Raw genomic sequence first — 27,525 nt, 5'->3', positions numbered from 1 at the left:
AGCTGGAATTCTATGTGATCAGATTGAAAGACAATTACATTTCATCTTTTTCGTAATTATTATTTTCAATTGGTGCTGCTATTAACTTTAAATATAATCTGTTTCCAACTTGTAGTGGAATAGTGTTTTACCCAAAAGTGCTGCAAATTATACATGTAATTTGTTATTGTTGTAATGTTACCTCTGGTTCCTAATTCATGCTTCAGAGTTTCACATGTGAAAAATTAGGATCATACTGTAAGAATTTTATGGATAGTGTTAAATTTTAACACCAACCAAAAAACTTGGAAGAATTTCTTTGCTTGAATGAAGAAAAGAAAACACAAAGGACATAATTATTGTGGGAGGGATGATTTTATTAAAAGTGAATCATGCCTTCTAAAAAATTTCATCTTACAACTTACTTAGTGTGCAGTTTTGTTTTAATCTATATCATTTGTATAGAAAAAGTCAACTGTGCAGCTTGTAAACGCAATGTTTCAAATACTGTAAATAATTGCATTCCGAAAAATTTTACGCAATGTTTAGGGGGAAATATCCCATTCAATTACACAACACTGGCATTTGTTGGTGATTCTTCAAATCATGAAGAAGTTGAACAAAAATTGAAATTATGGAAAGGACTTCAGGGTGCACCAGAGTGTTGGCTGGTCGTCCAGCCATTCTTGTGTTCTGTGTACGTACCAAAGTGTGATAATACCGAAGGATTAGTAGAACGACCCAGTAAGGATGCTTGTCAGAGAGCGCACGAAGCCTGCAAGTTGGTGGAGGAAGTCCAGGGCTGGCCAGACTTTCTAAGTTGTTCCCAGGACATCTTTACAGCAGACACAGAATGTTTGGTAAGTACAAATTACAAGGTCATGTAATAAGCCACCCCCCGACTTTGTGTTAGAAGTAATGTGTTGACCTCCAGGTGTCATGTAATAAGCCCACCCCCTGACTTTGTGTTAGAAGTAATGTGTTGACCTCCAGGTGTCATGTAATAAGCCACCCCCCCCGACTTTGTGTTAGAAGTAATGTGTTGACCTCCAGGTGTCATGTAATAAGCCCACCCCCCGACTTTGTGTTAGAAGTAATGTGTTGGCCTCCAGGTGTCATGTAATAAGCCCACCCCCCGACTTTGTGTTAGAAGTAATGTGTTGACCTCCAGGTGTCATGTAATAAGCCCACCCCCCAACTTTGTGTTAGAAGTAATGTGTTGACCTCCAGGTGTCATGTAATAAGCCCACCCCCTGACTTTGTGTTAGAAGTAATGTGTTGACCTCCAGGTGTCATGTAATAAGCCCACCCCCTGACTTTGTGTTAGAAGTAATGTGTTGACCTCCAGGTGTCATGTAATAAGCCCACCCCCTGACTTTGTGTTAGAAGTAATGTGTTGACCTCCAGGTGTCATGTAATAAGCCCACCCCCCGACTTTGTGTTAGAAGTAATGTGTTGGCCCTTAGGCTTATTGAAGAATAGATAGGTATATTATTCACATTTGCATGGCATTTACATTATACTATAAAGCTATCACACAAGAGTGACATTTACCAGACCGTAAATACATCACTTGTGTGACCCTTATTATATCATAATTATGACCATGAAGAGGTCAACAGTAACACTGGTGTTGAGTTGTTCTATCAATTGAATTCACTTTGGTAATAAACATTTTGAATAACGATAAAAATTTGTGAGAAAGTATGAAATGACACATAAACAGAGCAATGATGTTTATAACCTTTATAAATTCCTTATGAAGACAGATCAGTTCTTTCATAAAGTCTACAGCAAGGATCTGAGTGTGTATGTTTATAAATTTTGAAAAATATAGGGTTGTATTTTCTCATTATACAAAAGATGTACATTACATACAGACACTTAAGTTTCCTTATGGTTCATATACATTTACTATTATCAGTGCTCCAGATAACTTTTTGACATGTGGGGTTTTCACTCCTACCTTTATAAATTGAGGGGTTTTTTCACCCCTGCCTTCATCAAGTGTATGGGTTTTTCCATATTAGGGTAACACTGAATTTGTAAACATTTTTGACAGCGCCATATTTGCTATGCGACTGGTTTATAATCACGATCAAGAAAGCGCTTGTTACGAGTTTCGTTTACTCGATAAGTGTCTGTTTGACTTAGATTATTGAGTTTTCTAACTACGTAATATTGGAGCCGGACATTGACGGATTAATGACGCAAATCTTATTTTTTTCCTAGCGTGAAATTAGAAATATTGTGCGTGAAAACGCATTCACGCAGGCTATCTGGAGCACTGTATTATGCCCAAATATGTACATTTAATGACGATTCATGTGATAGCATAGGGACCAGTATGAGACCTTGATCAGTCGGTCGGATGTTGTGATCTCTGGTAGAGATCCTAAGTGTGTGGTTTGACAACTCAGGGCAGTTTGTGTTGTTCATCAGAAAGCAAAGAATTTGACTGGTGTGTGCTTTGATACAGGAAAAATACATGAAATGTATCCTCAGTCTAATAACTGTCTCAAATCTGACGGGACCAATAATCAGTAAACACTGTACATGTTTCAGTTAATTTTTCAGACTTTAGATCCAGTGAGTTTTATGAGCTAATCAGTATGTTTTACTTAACATATTTTTATATGCCCTGATGAGCTGTAACTGGAGAAACTGTTCAGCAAACAATAAAAGTTAAACACCTACTTATTGGTTTAGCTGGTTAGTGTTGAGTCCTATCCTATATCTTTGGTATTATAACTGTTGGGTGACTCCCTGCGTGCCCTATTCTATCCATTATCCAGCGACGGTGCCATCTAAAAAGCATACGTACATTGAAGCAGTGTTGGCTCATTTTTATCTATTCATTTGTCATAATATTATTCATGTAATTTTTTTTATATAGAGCAATTTATGTCCTTTATCATATCCCTCTTACGAATTCTTATCTAGAGGGCTGTCGGACATTTCTCCAATATTCAATATTCAAAATGGCCCCGAAATTCCCCTTTTTCCACAATGGATAGTATTCCCAGATTTCTGTATTAAACCATAACAATCCCAAATTTATATTGAAGTGTATTGGCCTGCTATTTATATCATAAAGATTACTTTTTTTATCAGTTTTCAGAGTGATTTTAAATGAAAATATGTTTTATCCGATTTTGTACAACGTACATATTGTATATTTAGTTTTAAAAAATCCACCGGTGTTAATTCCTTTATACGTTTAAATCCTACCCTAAAATATTTATTGAAGTTATTTGATTACAGATGATTTGGGACATGGACATTAGTTTTATATATAAAGTTAGTGGATGGGATGGACATTTAATTTCCTGACAAAGAAACCTCTGTTTACATTTCAACATCTTTAGCTCTATACAGAGAGCTGCTGAAGACTGGTTAGCATTATCATAACAGTGAAAATTCTGTAGGTAAATTTTTCATGCAAAATTTATGTAATATGTCTTTATATACCAATTATAATAAGTTTCTACAATGTAAATTAGCATGGTTATCCTAAATTAATGGACTGTGTAACCAAAAAATATTTTTTATTAGCATTTTAAATGTACAACTACTGTCAAGTAATACCATTCTGCTATAATTTACAGACATCGTGTACGTTAACAATTTTATATCAAATTAATGCAAAATTTACAAATATTAAGGTAAGAATATTAAAACTCGAGAAATTTATCTAATAAAACAATATACAGGAAATAAAATGATTTTGTTTAGAAACATTGTATAAATCACTTGTTCTGTTACATCATTTGGACGTTAAATACAGTTTGTTTTTCTTGTAATGATTCAACCATTTTTCTATTTCCTGATGTGTTAAATATAATGTGAATATTTACCATAAGTGATTAATGATATTTTTTAATGAAAGCAGTAAAATTTATTTAGATACAGATTTATATACGAGTCAATTCATTCATGTTTGCAAATTTTTTGAATATTAACCTTGAAATGTAATAGTCACTATTTATATATATGTACTGCATGATGATGAAATGCTATTAGACATACATTTATGTATATAATGTACCCTTAGAAACAAATTTTGTACTATTTCCGCGGTCTAAGCTAACTATTCTTTAATTGGATAGGTAACAAGGGCTTCACTAGGTACAGGTAACAAGGCCTACCATGGGTATTTGTGACATGTACAATTTTGTGTCGTCTGTGAAGTAGGAAATGTCTTTTGTTGGTCGTCAACGTGACTATTGTTGGTGCCCATTGAACGGGAGGAGTAAACGTCCTTGTTGTCAATAACGATTTATACACGGGGAATCTGTTTTTAGTCCGACTGTTGTAAAGGGTAGGACATCGTAAGGTAAAAAGACACTGCCATTTGTATTGGGTACCTGTTGATCTTGATCAGCTTCAAAACTTATAAACTATAGCTTTAGAATCTAAATAGATCTTGAATAAAAACTCAAGAATGTGTTTTTGTTTTTTGATATAATTTTGATTGTTAGTAACACCAATTTCACTTTTAAATTTAGGCATTTTGAGACATAACTTTGCCAATTTTAAAACATTGTTGAAGAACTAGAGCTAATGATTGTGAAGCTATCTGTTATTTTGTGAATGGTTTCACTTACCATAAAATGAAATGTATTCCAAACTGAGGGAAAAATTTGGAATATGTTCCAGATCAGAGTGTTAATGAAATATTTCTCTGATTCATGCTGGCACATGTTGCTGTAATTTTTCTGACATTCTGACGCCTTATTAAGACAATAAATATTATAACAGTTACATCACATACATAGAACAAGAAAAAAAGTTACATACTATAATTGAGAATGGTAAAGTGCCCTAATTATCCTTTTGGCCGATGGACTCAAAAGGCCCCTTATAATAAGGAGCAAAAATAATATCTCAAGCTTGTGTTTGAAAATAATACTGGTATATAGAAATACAAAACATTACTATGGCAAATGAAGTTCCAAATCTTTAACTTTTTCAGGCCTTGTGGCCTTCTCCAGACGATGACATTAATGATACGGGTTTGTAATAACCTACATTATAACAATGGTTTTCAGATATAAGGCGATTGAATAACATTGGCTTCCTGACATTAACTTTAGAGTGCATTTAGGAGTAAGATGTTTGACAGTCAATTCTTCTTAGCTGCTTCATTTTCTTGTAAGCTCTGACATTTTATAAAAGAGGTAATATCCAAAAATGTCCTTTGCCTCATTTATCCAAAATGTTCACCAACAGGAAAATTCACGTTTCTTGTGAGCGAATGTTTCTGTAGCCTTCCTGGGATAATGATCAATTAAGGTTAGATGTATAATGGTCCTTGATTTCTCAATATATAATATACTTATCATTAGTTCAGAGTTTGGCTTCATGTCTATGTAACTGGTAGAGTTTGGTTATATTTGGTGTTATTTTGGAGATCAGAATTAAATTATAAGCAAAATCTTAAGCTTATCAATATTGTATTCCATTTTTAGCATTATTGCAAGGTTTTGAAGCATCATTGGTATATGTTATCAGTCCTTAATGATGTCCATAATTTGACTGTAAAAGAATGCTCATTCAACATTTTGTATGTAAAAATCACTACCTTAAATTAGATAATATTGAATGTGGATGTTTTCCGATGATTAATTGTTTTAATTTCTAAATGACATTCTACGACGCACAGGCAAATTAATATTGCTGTCGTAAAAAGTAATTCAAGATCAATAAATATGTCAATAAAGATATTGAGGAGTTTACAATGAAATTGTTTATAATAAAATCCAAGTTATGAGTTATTATTTCAAGTCAAAGATTTTAATCAAAATAACACCAATTTTACACCAAGCTGTGACTGTCCCATCTTTAGACCAGACTATTTCAGCTGATGTTTACAAAGTTTCGAAATGTAGATATAAATAGAATCCATTTAACGATGGAATCGTTACCAAAAATAGCGCCTTATTTACAATGTAGGTGATAAAGTGTTGTCTTACTTTTTGTTATAATGTCACTTTCAATCTTCTCTTCGAATTATTCAACATGGAAATACAGTGATACATTAGAGGGCATTTTCTGGGCCTAATGGGAACATGACATCTTGTTTACAATAGTGTTTTCATTATTTGATGTTTTGACGTGTCAATCTTTATCCAGTATTATAATTACCAGTGTTTCAGAATGTTATCTCACACAACCCCCAGGTAGAGGATCTTTACATATATATATATATATGTTGTTTTTGATTTTCTGATTCCAGTGTTTTAATGCTGATGTACAAACGTAAATGACATACAGATTCATCTGAGTTCTGTTGTACCTTCACTTGGTGCATGTATTTCATCTTTAAAATCTTTTGAATATCATTTGAAGAAAGTTTGTTTATATATACTGGGTATATATATCGTAAACATATTTTACTCTATCTGTAATGTTATCATTGCAGACGGCGTACATTAAAATTACAGTTAATGTACTTTCAAATATTAATCTAATTAATCTTTGTATTTCAAAACTTTTTAAAAATTCTTTACAGAAATCCCTGTGATTTAAGATCAAATTACATGTGAAAAAAAGTCCTTGAAAAGGTATCATATATATATATAATTTCCAGTAGTAGTTTGTGTAGATATATTGCCTAGCTGTATATACTCTCCAATCCATTGACAGGACCGGGCCACTATTCCCAACATTTATACGAAGAATTCAGTAATATGATCAGTCAGATGTTCAATAACTTTTGTGATTTGGAGGGAATTACAGTGCGCTGGTCATTAAAAAGCCATTTAACATTCATCGGACAAACCTTTTTCTTGGCTTTATTTGACATGTCTTATTCAAGAAAAAAATATGTATATATGTACCTATACACTGTGTTTGAAAGAAAAAGGGTTTAGAAAGGCATTTAAGTTAAAGGTTTTCGACGAAGTGTACAGTTCTTGTATAGGTTCATAGGTATATGTAAAGAAATGAACAATATGCAGTTCACTGGTACTACAGTAATGGTGATGATCAGAAAGCAAAGTTTCTCTTGATTTTTGTCTTCAATGCTGGCCCATGTTCTCAAATAATCTTTTTACCCAGTCCCTAACCTCTTTTACCCTAATTAATGATTAGAAGCAATTAGGGCAATAACAAACTACAAAGTTATAGCAGTTGAGTGTCTGTCAAAAAGGTAGTGGAGTTTTCATATAAATTAATAACTTTTGGTAATTATCACCACATATTTAATAAACTGTAGGTCAGAGTTCACCAGACCATGTGGAACTACACAGCCTGTTTATAAGTCTTAAGGTCAGCCGTAATTTTCAAAGTACCTTAATTAACGAAACTTTTCATGATTTGAACAGGAGTGAGAGGTGGTGATATATCAGGGGAGCTTTTATTGGAGTAAATGTGGTGCTTATTTGTGTTTTAGTTTTTCATGGAGATTTTTTCACACACATTTAACAGATCAATCTTTATAATTCTTATTTAAAAAAAAGTAAGAAACATGAAGTAATGTGTAGCTTGTGTGTTAAATTGAGCTGATTTTGTTACAAGTATATGTGTTTAGGTGTATGATTTCGTTGATATCACAAATGGTAATTCTCAAATAAAGTTCTTTTACTCATATCAGGAATAAGGTCTGGCTGTATAAAAGTTAAGTCAATTTGGAATTGATTGCAAAATCATTTGAGTCAATCTGACAATTCAATAAAAAGTTAAATTCAAAAGCATTTAATTTATATCAGACTTCTGGCTCACTCCAAGTCCATTAAAGTCCTTTTCTTTTTGTGTTGGCACAACAAAAGATGTCTTTTACACAAACTGTTCATTCAAGATGTTTATTTAATCTAAATGAAAGTGGCACAGTGTGAAATCAGGTCTGCTCACTGAAAATTTGAAGCTAAAAAAATGCTGAATATTTAAAATTACTGTGTATTTTGATTAGTTCTCAAAAATTCTTTCTTCACATTTACTTTTCATATGCTCGGCAAATTTAGTCAGTCACTCAGAAGAAATACATTTGATATATAATTCAAAGTCCTGAAACACAACATATTCATTTATTACACATGGCAATGGAGACCAATATCAAAATAAAACGAAATTTCATTAAGACTAAAGAACTCTCCCCTAAGCTAGAAAACTTGGGAATATTGATCAACTGTATTAATAAGTTTTAGTTCAAAACAAAGACCATTTGTGGTATGGCTTCAAGGCTTTCCAATGTATACATGTTTACATTATGTGAGGTAAGGAGGTCAAATGTATCATATGTAATTATTAATATCGTTGAAGACCGAATAACCAATAAACATATCTGTACATACTTGTATATTTATTATTAATTCAATGTTCAAGGTCTGTACACAATTCCCATTTTAAATAGTACATCTTTGTTACAGAATCTAACAGGCTGTTGAAATCATGAAATGAAGTCCTGGAATTGAACATGTTTAAAGATTAGGAAAACTGTGTGATAAATTTAGTTTTCTGAGAGCCTGCCTTATCTGATGAATAATCAGTTTAACACAGATGATGTTTGATTTTTAGCCAACCATCATCAGATGGTGGGCTATTCAAGTCGCTCTGCATCCATAGTCTGTCGTCCATCCATACACAATTTTTGTCATTGCTATTTCTTGAGAAGTACTGGATGGATCTTTCTCAAATTGTGTATGAAGGTTCCCCTCGGTCCCTAGTTGTGCCTGTTTGATTTTGGGATTGATTGGAAGAACAGAATGGCCAACAGGCAGCCATCTTGGATTTTTTCAATGAAGATTGTTTATCGCTATTTTTTGAGAAGTGAGAGAAGGATCTCTCTCAAATTTCATATGTAGGTTCCCCTTTTGTTCATAGTTGTGCCAATGTTATTTTGGGACTGATCAGAAAAAAATGGCCATCAGGTAGCCATCTTGGATTTTGACTTTGAAATTTTGTTGTCACTATTTCTTGAAAACTACAGTACAGATATTTCTCAAATTTAATATGTAGGTTCCATTTAGTCCCTAGTTGTGCCCATTCGATTTTGGGTCTGATCAGAAAAACAAAATGGCATAAAGGTGATCATCTGTTTTTGACTTCAAAAAATTGTTATTGCTATTTCTTGAGAACTACTGGATGGAGAACTCTCAAATTGTGCTTGTTTGATTTTGGGACTGATCAGAAGAAACAAAATGGCTTCCAGATGGCCATTTTGGATTTGGCAGGTAAAGATTATCATCATTATGTCTGCAAAGGAATGCTCAAATGTCTTATCATTAAGAGAAAAAACAGAGAAGAGAAAAAAAGGAAAAGATCCAACTTTCAGAGAAAAAATAAAGATCAAACAATGATGGGTGCCAAGATCCCTCGGGGATCTCTTGTTTAACATTATAGTATTAAATTCCTGACTTTAATTGTTCAGTATATTGTAAGAGAGGTGATATGAGTCATCTGTATGTACAAAGTCACACATGATTACTTATGGACCACCGTTAAACACAGACAAAAAATAACATTGGTGTATTGTACCCGACCATGGGTTATATACTTACCAGTGTAATACACTTCTTACAAACGGCCTCGATAAAACTAGGAAATTCAATATATCATAATTTACAGACAGGTTATCAAGTAAATTTGAATTATCAATTTCAACTTTAAGTAAATCTTGAATTCTAAAATGAGAACAACATTAGTGAAATACGTTTTTTCCCAGAAACTGTTTTCAAGATGTCCTTATTTTAACAATTAAAAAAGTAGTATAAAAAAATTCTCTTAGTATAGAAAATGTATTGATACGTTTTACCAAAGCTTTGACAGTGCTCAGTGAAAAAAACTGATGTTACATATACTACAGTGACCTTATCAGGGTTTTCCATAAGAGCCGGTCGCCGGCCAATTTGACTAGCTACTTTGATCATTTGGCCGCCTACACCAATCCAGTTCCGTAATAATGTTCCGTACACGACTACACGTACACGGCAGGCCAGCCTCCTACTTTCACTAAACAGCCTACTACTAACAAAATTATGGAAACCCTGACTGTCTATGTGATAGTTTGTCAACTAAAATTCTGACGTAGTACTTATGAAACACTACAGCCATATTGGATCAAGAAGATGTATTATAACAACCCTTAGACATCAGATGCACTAGAATTCTGATGGCATTACTCATAAATGCATTACTGATAAAGCTTTTGACAACTTGAGATAAAAATATTTTCTGTAAGTCTATGTCTTTTTTGTCCGTAGGTGTTTGGAATGTATACATTTTGTATATTGGTCGTTTGACACATACAATGATATAAAACATTTTTCACACATGAGTAAAACTCAATCTAATGAACAATCAATATAGATAGGTTTGTGTAGGATGAAACAGTATGTTAGATTATAATTATCAAGGGAGTGTTTTTATAACATTCGTTTGAAGATTTGGAGCCTAGAATATTTCCGCCTACCATCATCAGATGGTCGGATATACAAGAAGTGCTAGATGGATCTCTCTTGAATTTCAGTCGAAGGTTTCCCTCAATCTTCAGGAACATGTTGAATTTAATCCTTATCACTCTGTCAATCTAACCTAACTTTTTGATATCAAATACTGATAGGTGTAAGTAAAAATCATGCTGGTGTAAGCATTAAAGGAGGGGCATTGTTCTGATAGGTGTAAGTAAAAATCATGCTGGTGTAAATATTAAAGGAGGGCTGAAACAATGCCCCTGTATTAGATGGTTTTCTTTCTTTTTTGGAACTTAACGTCCTTGTTCTGGTTATAACCAAGCCAAGGACACTAAATTAGATGGTAACTATATGTGTTATATTTATCCTGTATTAAGCCCTTGGAATTAGCATTACCGCACTGTGTGGGTGATTATTTTTAATGGTTGAAAATTTTTAGGTTTACTAAAAGTTTGAAACAAAACAGAGGATCCTTTAAGATATCCTGAAAACAACCTGATCAAATGTGTGCAAAAGTTATGAAACAGACCACAGTTTTTGTCTCAATTGTCACGAAAGTAAGACTAAGGTGTCAGTTTTTAAGGGTATCAACAGTGATGGAGTTGACTTCATAAATAGTTGTTCATTTTTAAGCTTGTGTTTATATTCATTGAAGTTTGACGAAACTTTGGTTCTGTCCCCTGAGCGAGACCTACCAGTCTGTAAAATGGTAGTTACTAATTCCTGCCAAACAGATAGGATTAAGGTGGTGCGACAATTTGTCCACCCGTTGACGGTAGAATGTGACCAAGTTGCAAGCTTTAATAGTATACGTTATGTAGTCTCATGAAAACACTTACCTCGCATGCATGGAGAGACCATTCGTAAATGTCCATATCTGTTGGTGGGACGTTTAACAATAATAACCAAAAGTTTATTGGCAGTGTGAAATTGACAGTCTGGGACAAATGGTATTTATAAATGAGTACATATACTGTATAATAGATATCATTTGAAACAAGTTGCCTGGTACAACATATGCTCAATTTCAGTTTTTAATTTCAGACATCACATACGTATGAATCCTTGACATTTAACACGACGGGAGTGTGTAACTTGCCCCTGGTGAGAACGACTAATGAAGACAGTTGGTATGAGACGGTGCCTGGATGTGGTATTCAGTGTCAGGATCCGTTTTATACAGACGAGGAACACAACCAGGTTCATATCTTCATCGGAGTGTTCGGATCCATCTGTCTTGTCTGTACTCTTTTTACAGTGGTAAGTACAACAACACTGAAATTCTTATTATAGTCAAGATTATCTAAGTAACAAATATCTAAGTCTATAATGATACAATTTTCAATTTTCTTGGTCAATAACCCTGTATGACAAATTATTACTTTTATACATTCAGCCATCCAATTATCTTGCATCTAGCCTCTGGCTTTATACTGCTTTAGATATGGTGTACAATGTAGTGCTGTAGGTGATGTTACCTTCGTAGATCAGTTCTTATTCTACAAAGTTTTAAGTATAGAGTACTGTTCCATAAAAAGATATCTTGAAAATAAAATAGAGATTTTAGGTTCATGCATATAACCCTGGTAAATACCAGCCCAAACCTACAGCTCGGCTAGAGGGATCGATCCTCTCTTAAGTTTAGTTGGATTGGTTGAAATAAGATTGGTAAGCTAGAGGTCACAGGTTCAAATCATACTGGAGGCTTTAATGGTTGAAATCAGATTGGTAAGCTAGAGGTCACAGGTTCAAATCATACTGGAGGCTTTAATGGTTGAAATAAGACTGGTAAGCTAGAGGTCACAGGTTCAAATCATACTGGAGGCTTTAATGGTTGAAATAAGATTGGTAAGCTAGAGGTCACAGGTTCAAATCATACTGGAGGCTTTAATGGTTGAAAAAAGACTGGTAAGCTAGAGGTCACAGGTTCAAATCATACTGGAGGCTTTAATGGTTGAAATCAGATTTGGTAAGCTAGAGGTCACAGGTTCAAGTCATACTGGAGGCTTTAATGGTTGAAATAAGGCTGGTAAGCTAGAGGTCACAGGTTCAAATCATACTGGAGGCTTTAATGGTTGAAAAAAGACTGGTAAGCTAGAGGTCACAGGTTCAAATCATACTGGAGGCTTTAATGGTTGAAATAAGACTGGTAAGCTAGAGGTCACAGGTTCAAATCATACTGGAGGCTTTAAGATGTATCATCGCCTCTGTTACACGGGCAAAATGTTTCCTTTTTTTGCAAGCGGTTGATTTAATTTTAAACCATTGGAGAGAAAAGTAAAAAATGAAAAGAAAGTTTACAATATTTCTTTGATTTACAATATAAAATGTTTATATGTTTAAATCTCTCACATAGTACTGTCTTCATACCTACAGTAGTTACACACACCCACATACAGTTTATTATCAGTTCTGCACTAGTGATTGACAGCTCAATGAGATGGGTCGGATCACAGGTGTGACGGGTCAAGGGAGATAATCACAGGTGTGTCATGAGTCATATCCTAATAACATTCAAACAAAAGACCTGCTTGTCAGATAACTTTAACAATAGCTTCGGTCGACTCGTCAGTTCCTCACTGGTATAAATACCTTATTTGTTATGATTGCTGATTGAATGGTGACAGGACAGATCCTATTAATCATTGGCATATTTTTTATGAGGAGTTTTAATTTATGACCTTGCATTTCTTGTATTGGTGTTTAAAACAAGGTTTTTTTATGGCTGTCTTTGTTGTATGAAAATTAACAAACAAGAAGATTAGTTTTGTAACAAAATAGTATATGAAGAGCTATATCTATCAATTAACTTCATTTATAAACTTTTTGTCAACAGTATTATAGATGTATGCACTTGGTACATATACAGACCATCACACCTTTAATTTGATTTTAGGATCACAATCACCTTCTAGAAGTTACAGGGGCTGTAACCCTATATCATTGTCAACCTCTGCCAAGAACAACAGTGAAGTGATCTCAAGATACCAGTAGTACCAAAAATTCTATTCTGACCTTATGAATTATATTTATGTACCAGCTGACCTTGTTAACACATTAATGTTCCAGCTGACCTTGTAACTATATCTATATCTCATCACCTGACCTTGTAACTATATTTATATCTCATCAGCTGACCTTGTAACTATATTTATATCTCATCAGCTGACCTTGTAACCATATCTATGTTCCAGCTGACCTTGTAACTATATTTTTATCTCATCAGCTGACCTTATAACCATATCTATGTTCCAGCTGACCTTGTAACTATATTTTTATCTCATCAGCTGACCTTATAACCATATCTATGTTCCAGCTGACCTTGTAACTATATCTGTATCTCATCAGCTGACCTTGTAACCATATCTATGTTACAGCTGACATTTCTGATTGACTGGAAGACTTCCAGCAGGTATCCAGCTCTCATCTTGTTCTTTATCAATGGCTGTTTCTTCTTCTGTACCATTGGTTGGTTGGCTCAGTTCTCTGGTGATGCAAGGACAGACATCGTATGTAAGGCAGACGGAACAACACGGCATGGGGAACCCAAACTAGGGTATGTTAGGAGGATGATGTAGTCTTGATGTAAATTGGCCCTTCTGTTACAAGACATGAAATAGTCATTAAATATTAAATAGAAACTAGTTTTTAGATGTAACTGTATAAACAAGTTACTATTAATTTTCCCTTTTTCATTCCTTATAAAATTAGTTTTTATTTCCTTTCATTAGGTGTTAAATTTGATTGGTTGATTTCAGGTCTGGTGAGACAGCCTCCTGCACCTTCATCTTTATCCTTGTCTATTACTTTATGATGGCAGCCTCTGTCTGGTTTGTCATGTTGGCCTATGCCTGGCATCTCACATTTAAGGCCCTTGGAACACCTCGCGATGATCTTACAAGCAAGACTGCCTACTTCCACATAGCCAGCTGGTGTGTCCCTCTTGTGCTGACCATTATATGTCTCGCTGTGTCTGAGGTAAGATATGGTCAGTTGATATGTTGACCATCATGTCTGTTGCTGTGTCTGAGGTAAGATGTGGTCAGTTGATATGTTGACCATCATGTTTCTTGCTGTGTCTGAGGTAAGAACATGTGGTCAGTTGATATGTTGACCATTATATGTCTCGCTGTGTCTGAGGTAAGATATGGGAGTGGGGCGATTACTCTTGTTTCCTTCCCCCATAGAGATTCTGCGCTCTTCCATTAGGGCATATAAGAGTGATAAATATAAGTTGATTACAAACAATTTGTCGAATGATCACGAACAATTTGTTTTATGATAACAAACAATTTGTCTAATGATCACAAACAATTTGTCTGATGATCACAAACAATTTGTCTGATGATCACAAACAATTTGTCTACAAACAATTTGTCTGATGATAACAAACAATTTGTCTGATGATAACAAACAATTTGTCTGATGATCACAAACAATTTGTCTACAAACAATTTGTCTGATGATAACAAACAATTTATCTGATGATCACAAACAATTTGTCTAATGATCACAAACAATTTGTCTACAAACAATTTGTCTGATGATCACAAACAATTTGTCTACAAACCATTTGTCCGATGATCACAAACAATTTGATGATCACAAACAATTTGTCTGATGATAACAAACAATTTGTCTGATGATCACAAACAATTTGTCTACAAACAATTTGTCTGATGATAACAAACAATTTGTCTGATGATCACAAACAATTTGTCTGATGATCACAAACAATTTGTCTAATGATCACAAACAATTTGTCTGATGATAACAAACAATTTGTCTGATGATCACAAACAATTTGTCTACAAACAATTTGTCTGATGATCACAAACAATTTGTCTGATGATAACAAACAATTTGTCTGATGATCACAAACAATTTGTCTACAAACAATTTGTCTGATGATCACAAACAATTTGTCTACATTTGATGACAAACAATTTGTCTGATGATAACAAACAATTTGTCTACAAACAATTTGTCTGATGATCATGATCACAAACAATTTGTCTGATGATAACAAACAATTTGTCTGATGATCACAAACAATTTGTCTACAAACAATTTGTCTGATGATCACAAACAATTTGTCTGATGATAACAAACAATTTGTCTAATGATCACAAACAATTTGTCTGATGATCACAAACAATTTGTCTGATGATAACAAACAATTTGTCTACAAACAATTTGTCTGATGATAACAAACAATTTGTCTACAAACAATTTGTCTGATGATAACAAACAATTTGTCTGATGATCACAAACAATTTGTCTACAAACAATTTGTCTGATGATCACAAACAATTTGTCTAATGATCACAAACAATTTGTCTGATGATCACAAACAATTTGTCTGATGATCACAAACAATTTGTCTAATGATCACAAACAATTTGTCTACAAACAATTTGTCTGATGATAACAAACAATTTGTCTGATGATCACAAACAATTTGTCTGATGATCACAAACAATTTGTCTGATGATCACAAACAATTTGTCTAATGATCACAAACAATTTGTCTACAAACAATTTGTCTGATGATCACAAACAATTTGTCTAATGATCACAAACAATTTGTCTGATGATTACAATTTGTCTACAAACAATTTGTCTGATGATCACAAACAATTTGTCTGATGATCACAAACAATTTGTCTAATGATCACAAACAATTTGTCTGATGATCACAAACAATTTGTCTACAAACAATTTGTCTGATGATCACAAACAATTTGTCTACAAACAATTTGTCTGATGATCACAAACAATTTGTCTACAAACAATTTGTCTGATGATCACAAACAATTTGTCTGATGATCACAAACAATTTGTCTACAAACAATTTGTCTGATGATCACAAACAATTTGTCTACAAACAATTTGTCTGATGATAACAAACAATTTGTCTGATGATCACAAACAATTTGTCTACAAACAATTTGTCTGATGATCACAAACAATTTGTCTGATGATAACAAACAATTTGTCTGATGATCACAAACAATTTGTCTACAAACAATTTGTCTGATGATCACAAACAATTTGTCTGATGATAACAAACAATTTGTCTGATGATAACAAACAATTTGTCTGATGATCACAAACAATTTGTCTACAAACAATTTGTCTGATGATCACAAACAATTTGTCTAATGATCACAAACAATTTGTCTGATGATCACAAACAATTTGTCTACAAACAATTTGTCTGATGATCACAAACAATTTGTCTACAAACAATTTATCTAATGATCACAAACAATTTGTCTGATGATAACAAACAATTTGTCTAATGATCACAAACAATTTGTCTGATGATCACAAACAATTTGTCTACAAACAATTTGTCTGATGATAACAAACAATTTGTCTGATGATCACAAACAATTTGTCTGATGATCACAAACAATTTGTCTACAAACAATTTGTCTGATGATAACAAACAATTTGTCTGATGATCACAAACAATTTGTTTACAAACAATTTGTCTGATGATAACAAACAATTTGTCTGATGATCACAAACAATTTGTCTACAAACAATTTGTCTGATGATCACAAACAATTTGTCTACAAACAATTTGTCTGATGATAACAAACAATTTGTCTGATGATAACAAACAATTTGTCTACAAACAATTTGTCTAATGATCACAAACAATTTGTCTGATGATCACAAACAATTTGTCTGATGATAACAAACAATTTGATGATAACAAACAATTTGTCTACAAACAATTTGTCTAATGATCACAAACAATTTGTCTAATGATCACAAACAATTTGTCTACAAACAATTTGTCTAATGATCACAAACAATTTGTCTGATGATAACAAACAATTTGTCTACAAACAATTTGTCTAATGATCACAAACAATTTGTCTGATGATAACAAACAATTTGTCTGATGATCACAAACAATTTGTCTGATGATAACAAACAATTTGTCTGATGATCACAATTTGTCTGATGATCACAAACAATTTGTCTGATGATAACAAACAATTTGTCTGATGATCACAAACAATTTGTCTGATGATAACAAATAATTTGTCTAATGATCACAAACAATTTGATGATCACAAACAATTTGTCTACAAACAATTTGTCTGATGATCACAAACAATTTGTCTACAAACAATTTGTCTGATGATCACAAACAATTTGTCTACAAACAATTTGTCTGATGATAACAAACAATTTGTCTGATGATAACAAACAATTTGTCTACAAACAATTTGTCTAATGATTACAGACAATTTGTCTAATGATAACAAACAATTTGTCTGATGATCGCAAACAAACTGATTTTGCTGAGAGGAGATTTATTTTTTAATCTAAGAAGGAAATTTACGTAGATTTGGATCACATTTCACAAATTAAAGTGTTAGTGAATTTTAAAAATGAAATTGGTTGCGATATCAGGATGACATCCTTTGATTGGCTACTGTTTAGTAAGGTATAATAAGCCCATGCCTTTTGGAAAGTCCATCTATTTCAGTAAAATTACAAAATATGCTACATTATTGTTTTCTGATAAGCCCAACTCTCTGCTATAAGACTTGGACTTATGTGTCCAACCTCACCCCAAACCCCAGGCCCCCCTCCACCTCCATCCCCCTTCACCCCACCCCCTCCCTTAATTCTTCCAATTCACCTTCATCCCCACCACCTTCTGTTGTTTTGCTTTGCTGTGTTCTTTCTTGTTGCCTTAAAAGATGATGAATGACAAAAACCTTGTCTTGTTTATACACTGTTATAATAACATTATATTTCACTGTTTTTTTACAGATTGATGGAGACTCTGTCAGTGGCATATGTTTTGTGGGATACCGTCAGTATGCTTATAGACTAGGGTTTGTTGTGGTACCCATGGGAGTCTGTCTTTGCTCCGGTATTGTGAATCTCATACGGGGTAAGTCGATTGAAGATTTCTCTTACAGTGGCCGAAAAAAATTCATGAGTATTATTTTAAATCATAGATTTTGGTACTTTAATAGGAATTAGTGAATTAAGATATAATCACCAGAAAGTGTTTAGTTGTTGTATCTTTTCGCTGTTATGACAGTTAAAATTAGAACTGCCTAACATACCAAACCAGTCTCCCATAATTTCCCAAACTGACAAAAAGAAAATTCTAAATTCTGAAAAATTTATTAAGATATAACACAACAATACATGATATTTTGAACTTTCGGAAAAGGTTCTTGGAAGGGTTTTAACTAGGAAATTACATATAAAAAAGTTTTACAGCAGTGCTCTCAGAAAGAGGGGTTTGGATTTCTCAGGAAGTTGAGAAAATGGCTGCTTTGTGTTGACGTTGCATTGTTTGGCAAGATACTGTACCATAGTTGATCTGGACTATATGTGATGGACATCCTGTATGTTTTTCATTGAGAAAGCCACCAGCTACTACATCCCACCTCAATATGATCCTGGTTACTCATGGGCAATGAACCCAGCAAGCAAATTAACCAACCATCTACATTCAGACTGACCCAGGAAGCTTTTGTCCAATCTTTACAGGAGTGATAAAATTGAATTACCATGATCATAATTATTTTGATATCAATTAGATTTATTTTATATACATATGTGTTTATTTATAGGATTACGGACACTTGTAAAACTACGAAAGGACACACCTGACTTTATCAGTGACAAGGCAACATCCAAAATAAGGGAGACAATTATCAGAATGAGTAAGTTATACAAAAATATATCGTCTTCTTTATTAAATTGTATATATCAAGTTACCATTGGTACTTGCTTCAGAGCTTGTTACGCTTTGTATGTAGATCCATATTGAATTACATTTGTCTTAGAATGTGTTTCCTTGTTGTCTTCATGGCATGTTGTGTGTGAAATGCTGTCATGTTTTTGTTTTAGTTCATTTTCTCTTCAATGAATAAACATTGAACTGTTAGAAGTTTTATGCTGATAACTTGCAGGAGAAGTTTTTTTCCAGAATTAAGGACATTTAACTTTTCATTAAATTTTCACAAAAACAGTAAGACCAATATTGGAGTGCCTTGCCTTCTTCATCTGGAATTAAAAAAGGGGAAAAAAGCTGCATACAAAACTTAAGTTTTCCTTTAGATTTATAAACATTCGTTACTATAGAGTCTGCAGGCAAGACCTTAAGTTTTCCTTCAGATTTATAAACATTCGTTACTATAGAGTCTGCAGGCAAGACCTTAAGTTTTCCTTTAGATTTATAAACATTCGTTACTATAGAGTCTGCAGGCAAGACCTTAAGTTTTCCTTCAGATTTATAAACATTCGTTACTATAGAGTCTGCAGGCAAGACCTTAAGTTTTCCTTTAGATTTATAAACATTCGTTACTATAGAGTCTGCAGGCAAGACCTTAAGTTTTCCTTCAGATTTATAAACATTCGTTACTATAGAGTCTGCAGGCAAGACCTTAAGTTTTCCTTTAGATTTATAAACATTCGTTACTATAGAGTCTGCAGGCAAGACCTTAAGTTTTCCTTCAGATTTATAAACATTCGTTACTATAGAGTCTGCAGGCAAGACCTTAAGTTTTCCTTCAGATTTATAAACATTCGTTACTATAGAGTCTGCAGGCAAGACCTTAAGTTTTCCTTCAGATTTATAAACATTCGTTACTAAAGAGTCTGCAGGCAAGACCTTAAGTTTTCCTTCAGATTTATAAACATTCGTTACTAAAGAGTCTGCAGGCAAGACCTTAAGTTTTCCTTCAGATTTATAAACATTCGTTACTATAGAGTCTGCAGGCAAGACCTTAAGTTTTCCTTCAGATTTATAAACATTCGTTACTATAGAGTCTGCAGGCAAGACCTTAAGTTTTCCTTCAGATTTATAAACATTCGTTACTATAGAGTCTGCAGGCAAGACCTTAAGTTTTCCTTCAGATTTATAAACATTCGTTACTATAGAGTCTGCAGGCAAGACCTTAAGTTTTCCTTCAGATTTATAAACATTCGTTACTATAGAGTCTGCAGGCAAGACCTTAAGTTTTCCTTCAGATTTATAAACATTCGTTACTATAGAGTCTGCAGGCAAGACCTTAAGTTTTCCTTCAGATTTATAAACATTCGTTACTATAGAGTCTGCAGGCAAGACCTTAAGTTTTCCTTCAGATTTATAAACATTCGTTACTATAGAGTCTGCAGGCAAGACCTTAAGTTTTCCTTCAGATTTATAAACATTCGTTACTATAGAGTCTGCAGGCAAGACCTTAAGTTTTCCTTCAGATTTATAAACATTCGTTACTATAGAGTCTGCAGGCAAGACCTTAAGTTTTCCTTCAGATTTATAAACATTCGTTACTATAGAGTCTGCAGGCAAGACCTTAAGTTTTCCTTCAGATTTATAAACATTCGTTACTATAGAGTCTGCAGGCAAGACCTTAAGTTTTCCTTCAGATTTATAAACATTCGTTACTATAGAGTCTGCAGGCAAGACCTTAAGTTTTCCTTCAGATTTATAAACATTCGTTACTATAGAGTCTGCAGGCAAGACCTTAAGTTTTCCTTCAGATTTATAAACATTCGTTACTATAGAGTCTGCAGACAAGACCTTAAGTTTTCCTTCAGATTTATAAACATTCGTTACTATAGAGTCTGCAGGCAAGACCTTAAGTTTTCCTTCAGATTTATAAACATTCGTTACTATAGAGTCTGCAGGCAAGACCTTAAGTTTTCCTTCAGATTTATAAACATTCGTTACTATAGAGTCTGCAGGCAAGACCTTAAGTTTTCCTTCAGATTTATAAACATTCGTTACTATAGAGTCTGCAGGCAAGACTTGATGTTTAGCTGGTATTTTGAAAGCCATGAGTACAACTCGAAAAAATAACAATAAAAAAAATCCCAACTTCTCTTCTAGTTCGTAATGTTTGGTTGCCATGTTGTTTAGTTGTTTGTGTGTGTTCATTCTATTTGTTGTGTTTATTTTATTTTTTATCATTTTTTTCTACTTTCACTTTTAAGTGTTTTACTTTCTTTCTTTCATTTTAGGTACATTTACTATCCTGGCTTTTGTGTTCGTACTGATCTCATTCACTATACACATCTACTCTTTCACCAGTGAACAGGGATGGGAGGACAGCTTTAAAGACTACTATTTGTAAGAAATTTTTTTCTTCTTTATTTAAACTATAACAACACCTTTGTTATTCTTCTGCCTATGTTGAGAAGGTCAAGTGTAAGAACATTTTGGCTGCTAATGTAAATAGATAATATCTTTCATCTGTCAACCAGAACAGGACATCTGTTTAAATGAAAAATCACTGGACTAGAATGTGACCTCAAGAATAACCAGAACTTGACCTCACTTTCATGGGAAAGGTCACCAGGATATAACCTCTTTTTTCATTGAAAGGTCAAGCAGAAGGTGACCTAACTTTTATTGAAAGACAACTAGAATGTGACATTACTTCCATGGGAAAGGTCACCAGAATGTGACCTCACTTTTATTTAAAAGGTCACCAGAATGTGACCTCACTTTTATTTAAAAGGTCACCAGAATGTGACCTCACTTTTATTTAAAAGGTCACCAGAATGTGACCTCACTTTTATTTAAAAGGTCACCAGAATGTGACCTCACTTTTATTTAAAAGGTCACCAGAATGTGACCTCAATTTCATTGAAAGTGTTATCAGAATTTGACCTCATTTTTTAGGTCACCTGAGACAATTGACATTTTTTTATTCTTGTTGATAACCAAAAGACAGAGAGTGCTGATACTGATGATAGATGAAGAGCTACAAAGCTTGTTAAAATAAATGACCTTGACCCACTTTCAAGGTCACAGGGATCAAATGTGTTAAAATCTTTTAACAACTTCTCCTCAAATAACCAAAAGGCTATGGGTGCTGATAATGGGCCTGTGGCATGCTGGGATGAAGGGCTACCAAGTTTAGTAAAATGAATGATCACTTTCAAGGTCACAAGGGTCAAATATGCTAAAATACAACAACAGAGAGTGTTATCAGTTCCATTTGAAAATTAAACCTCCAAACTTAGAAACAATAAAAACTTTGTAAGTATGCATTTACCAGTTCTGTTCTGTCTGCCCCAATGCTTGGACTAATGGACAGGTTCCAAACTTGAAAGGGACATCAAAATGTGACCACACTTTCATTGAAAGGGACATCAGAATGTGACCTCAATTTCATTGAAAAAAAACCACAAAAATTTGACCTCTCTTTCATTGAAAGGTTAACCAGAATATGACCTCACTTCTACTAAACAGTGACCAGGATGTGACCTCACTTTCATTGAAAAAATCTTAACAATATGACCCCTGGTTTGATAAAAGGTCACCAGAATATGACCTGACATTACAAGGTCACTAGAATATTACTTCAAAATCATTAAAGGGTCTGAAGTTCATCAGAAAATGTCTCATAAATCAAGAGTTAGTCAGAAAGAAATACTGGGTAGACATGGTGGCCTTATCTTCAAGAAAAGGCTTATATTACAAGATAAATACAGTATATTGACTGAAATAAACATTCATTACTTCATGAACTGAAGAATCTGAACACATTTTAATGTTGATAAAGGTAACTCATTAATATAACTCAGCAAATTGATAACTGTCTATTTTTAGCTGCCTCGCCAACATGACTGTGACTAAGACAGTGGACAGTTCCTACTCACGAACCTGTGCCATGGCAAGCAGACCAAGTATTGTAGCAGTGGAGTTTCACGTCTTGGCTTTCTTTGGGGCAGGCATTCTGATGAGCAGCTGGTCGTGGACAAAAGCATCCTTGTTGTCATGGGAACGTTTTTTACGGAAGTAAGATGTAGCAATGTTTGGAAAAAAAATCATGTCGTCAGTTATTCTTAGAACTGCTATAGAAATATTCATGGATAGTGCTGGGGAGAAAATGTAGATTCCTCAGGCTGTTTAAGAAATTTCGTAAGTAGCAATTAGTGTTCATATGCAGAGAAAATGAAGGACAAAAATTCAGTTTTCAAAGAATTTTATTTAATTAAAAGAATGTTTCATGAGTTTTCATTTAGATGAGGTCTAGGAAACGAATCCTAGTTTTTCATTTTGTCTGTAATGAGATAAAAGGAACAAATTTTAAGGATTTTCATCAATTTCATATGAAATGGAATCGCATGAAAGATTCTGTCAATTATATTATTTTGATGCTTATCAAGAAAAAATGGAAACTTGGGATATTCTCTTTCTATATTTCTTTCATTGGTGTGTCATATTTCATAAAACATAATCCAAACTCAAAGTCAATTAAAACGGGCACAACATGCACAAAAGAAAGATTTATATTGAGACTCCTGAAAAAGTACAAGGAGAATAAGACCAGGTGTTCTGGAAAGGTAAGCCTTTTCTGCTTCATCAGTGACATCTGCCATGTAAACCTTAGTCAATCCAAGTAAGTAATGTCATGTTCTCAAGTGAGAACAAGGTATACAATAATGGAACCAACTGGCAAACTAACGAACATCAAATATGTCCAACTTCATGTTGCACAGAGAAATAGAATATTTCTCAATGAGATCACTATGATGACTGTTAAACTTCCCTGTAATTTTCATCAGCCTGCATCATTTAAAATGCAGTGTCATGAGTTTGTCCGTCAGTTGACGACTTCTTGCACAAAAATTGTGATAATGGGAACAGGCCCTAGAATATTGAATCAATGGCAACATGTAAACACTATAGGTTGGAGATGCAGGGATGTTGCTTAAAAGTTATGACATCAGAAGAGAAACAAATGAGGCCTTAGCCAATCACAGCTCTGCAAGAATAAGTTTAAAAATTTACTGATCTTGTTAAGCTGGTTGAGTTCACTTGTCTATGATATTTGTATTAACTAACTAATAAGCACTTCACAAATCTGTTAGATTTTTAGCCCACCATCTATTCAAATAGATGGTGGCTTATTCAAATCGCCCTGCGTCCGTGGTCCGTCGTCCGTCCATCCGTCCGTAAACAATTCTTGTTACCGCTATTTCTGGAAAAGTACTAGATGGATCTTTCTCAAATTTCATATGCAGGTTCCCCTTGGTCCCTAGTTGTGCATTGTACCTTTTTTGAACTGATTCGCGTTCAAGATGGCCGACAGGTGGCCATCTTGGATTTTGGATGTAAAAGTTTGTTACCGCTATTTCTTGGAAAGTACTGGATGGATCTTTCTCAAATTTCATATGCAGGTTCCCCTTGGTCCCTAGTTGTGCATTGTACCTTTTTTGAACTGATTCACATTCAAGATGGCCGACAGGTGGCCATCTTGGATTTTGGATGTAAAAGTTTGTTACCGCTATTTCTTGGAAAGTACTGGATGGATCTTTCTCAAATTTCATATGCAGGTTCCCCTTCCCTAGTTGTGCATTGTACCTTTTTTGGACTGATTCGAATTCCCATCTTGGATTTTGGATGTAAAACTTTGTTACCGTTTTCTTGTACTGGATGGATCTTTCTCAAATTTCATATGCATTGGTTCCAAGTTGTGCATTGTACTTTTTTGGACTGATTTGAAATCAAGGTGGCCCACAGGCAGCCATCTTGGATGTTGACAGTAATACAGCACAAGCATATTGTCCATTATCCACCTGTAACTGACTGCTATCTAATAATACTTTGGGATCTTTTTCAAATGATATTTGCTAATAGGTGCTTAATAAAAATATCTTGTGCCATCATTGAGTACATTCAATGAAGACCAGTTCATGAACATTTACAACACCTGTAACAGACAAAAAAAAATAAACAAATCATCAAGAACTGAAAACAGATCCTAAAATGGTGGGCGCCAAGATCCCTCTGGGATCTCTTGTTTTTGTCTTGTCTCTGTCCTTTTTCGAATATGATTTATAAAACTCCAATAGTGTTGACACATTTGAATCAGGTCATGTGACTGAAAGACATACATGGTAATATTTACATCAATTAAAGAGAAATTCTTCCTTTCCTCCACAGAGTGTTCAAAAAGCCTTCAAACAAACCAGTAAAAATGAAGAAACACAAGATGATAGCGAAAGCCTTTGAACGGCGTAAGGATATGAACAATGGACGAATGTCTATCAGTTTCGGCAGCACCCATGATGACCCTTTAGGTAAATTACCACGGTCAAAAAAGTCACAGAAATATCTAGATGTAACAGATTGAGGAAATGATCTTTAGAAATCATCACTAATCCCTTATTTTGAGGAAAAAAGAAAAAAAAAAGATATTATCTAGTGAATGTTCTCAGCAAATCTTTCTTTTAAAATTAGATATAATTTTGTAACATTTCTGTTTTTGTTTGCTTGGTTTAATACTTTATGTAGATAATCACATTCACAATGGATTTTAAATTTAAAATTGATAAGATTTATATATTGTTCTGCTGTTTTTATCATTACAATACAACATGTCCCTGTAACAGTATGTATATTCTAAACAAGATTTTTCTTTTAAGTTGAGTATATTGGTGATCTCAAAATCGTCTTTTCACAAAAGTTTTCTGATTTCTGTATTCTGACTTTTTTTCTCAGGGATGAAGTTTGATTTAAACAGTGTTAGTTCTCACGAGATGTCATCAAATTTTGCAAATGCAATGCCGAAACTTGTGCGTAGACGTGGAGGGATGATTATGCCTACTGCCGGCACACTTAGACGTTACTCAGATTCAGGTACAAACTGAATATTTATAGAATTGGATGAGAGTTTAGTATAATAAGAAATCATGTGATATGTGGTTGATTTTAAACATTCATAGACTTGAACCATAAATTCTAAATTTTATTTTACAATAAAAGGTAACCTGTTGGTTTATTTATATTTATCTTGTTTGCCCTGATTGAGGCACTTTAAGGGAGGACATCAAAGAATAACTAAGTAGTAGGGCTGGTGATCCAATAACTTTTCATGTCCTACAATCAGGATTTTGAAACCTGGTTGCTAAGGTGACAGACAAGTGTGTAACCCACTGAGCCACACAACCACAGAACACAATAACAAAAAACAAAATCAAGTACAGATCAAATGATCCCCTGAATCTGTTCTGAGAACAAGTCTTATAAAAGTTTTTTTCTTTATCATTATTACTCAAAACAGGAGTACTTAATGCTTTAGATACATGTGGTGAAATACATAACAATTAGTATACATCTCAGTATTTGTAGAAAAAATACTTCATACAGATAGCTGAAAAATAAGTTTTATCAGTTTGAAATATTTTCTAAAATGATGTTATCCCATGATTTGCCAGAATTAAACTTAAAGATTGTTATTGTTTATTTTCGTTAGATATTGGGTCGATGGCATCCAAGATGGCATCTCGTCGTCAGTCTCTGGATTCACAACTCAGTGAAGCTCAAGGCCAATTCCATCAAAGTGATCAAAGTGAGGATATCAAAGGAGGAAAGAAAAAACGAAGGAAGAAGAAGAGAAAGAAGAGTAAAAAGAGAAACAGGATCCAACCTGTTCTGGGTCCTATAACAACAAAGCATTCTGGGACATTTAGTCATCGCCGTGGAAAAAAAGGTCGACGGAACAGTGACTCATCAGCCATAAGTAAAGCCTCTGCTCATGGGATTGATTTTGCATTGGAACGTAATAGCATGGAGGCAGTTTCATTAAATTCATATTCACACAATAACAGCCTTGAAGCTGTAACATTACCAGCCCCACCTAAAACTTTGTCTACAAACTATGCCATTTTTACTGCAAGTACCTATATGAACGAGGTCAACCAGGAAGAAAACGGGAAACGGAACAGCCGACAGAGTGGCAACTCTGGTTCTCAACGGAGTAGGGCAAGGGAAGTAACTCTAGAAATGGCAGAAGCTCATATATACCAACAACAACAGGCTAATGGAGGATTAGGAAATTCAAACAGAGCTGGTCGTCAAGACAGCTTCTCTGGATCAAGACAAAACATGGGAAATGTGTCTGGTCATTCAGGCCAAAGTCGACAAGGGTCAGCAGGAAAATCTGCCAGTCGTATCGAACCAGGACTTCGACAGCCAAATGGATCAGCATCAAGCCGATCAAGCAGGGGAAGAGTGAGTTCGGGAAGGTCGGACAGGTCAGGTCTCAGTTCAGCCCGATCTGATCTTTCAGGTCCAAGGTCAGAACGATCAGGTCTGGGATCAGCTAAGTCTGACAGATCCGGT

General features: G+C 34.1%; 1 protein-coding gene across 1 annotated transcript; it reads left to right on the top strand.

Annotated features, from left to right (window-relative positions):
• The first annotated feature begins 371 nt into the window (after positions 1-371).
• On the top strand, positions 372-27,525 carry LOC132550020 (protein smoothened-like). Its single transcript, XM_060214018.1, is given in 12 exon segments — positions 372-839; positions 11,436-11,651; positions 13,769-13,947; positions 14,150-14,369; positions 18,195-18,318; positions 19,013-19,105; positions 21,408-21,516; positions 23,005-23,193; positions 25,345-25,481; positions 25,903-26,040; positions 26,657-27,292; positions 27,295-27,525. Coding segments are annotated over 12 exon segments (2,679 nt in total). The 3' UTR covers positions 27,465-27,525.

The sequence above is a fragment of the Ylistrum balloti genome, unplaced genomic scaffold, assembly GCF_031769215.1.
Source record: "Ylistrum balloti isolate Yb309-2 unplaced genomic scaffold, AGI_CSIRO_Ybal_v1 Utg370100, whole genome shotgun sequence".
In the NCBI taxonomy this organism is placed as follows: Eukaryota; Metazoa; Mollusca; class Bivalvia; order Pectinida; family Pectinidae; genus Ylistrum; species Ylistrum balloti.
The sequence above is the reverse complement of the archived record's forward strand: the minus strand, read 5'-3'. Positions and strand labels throughout refer to the sequence as shown.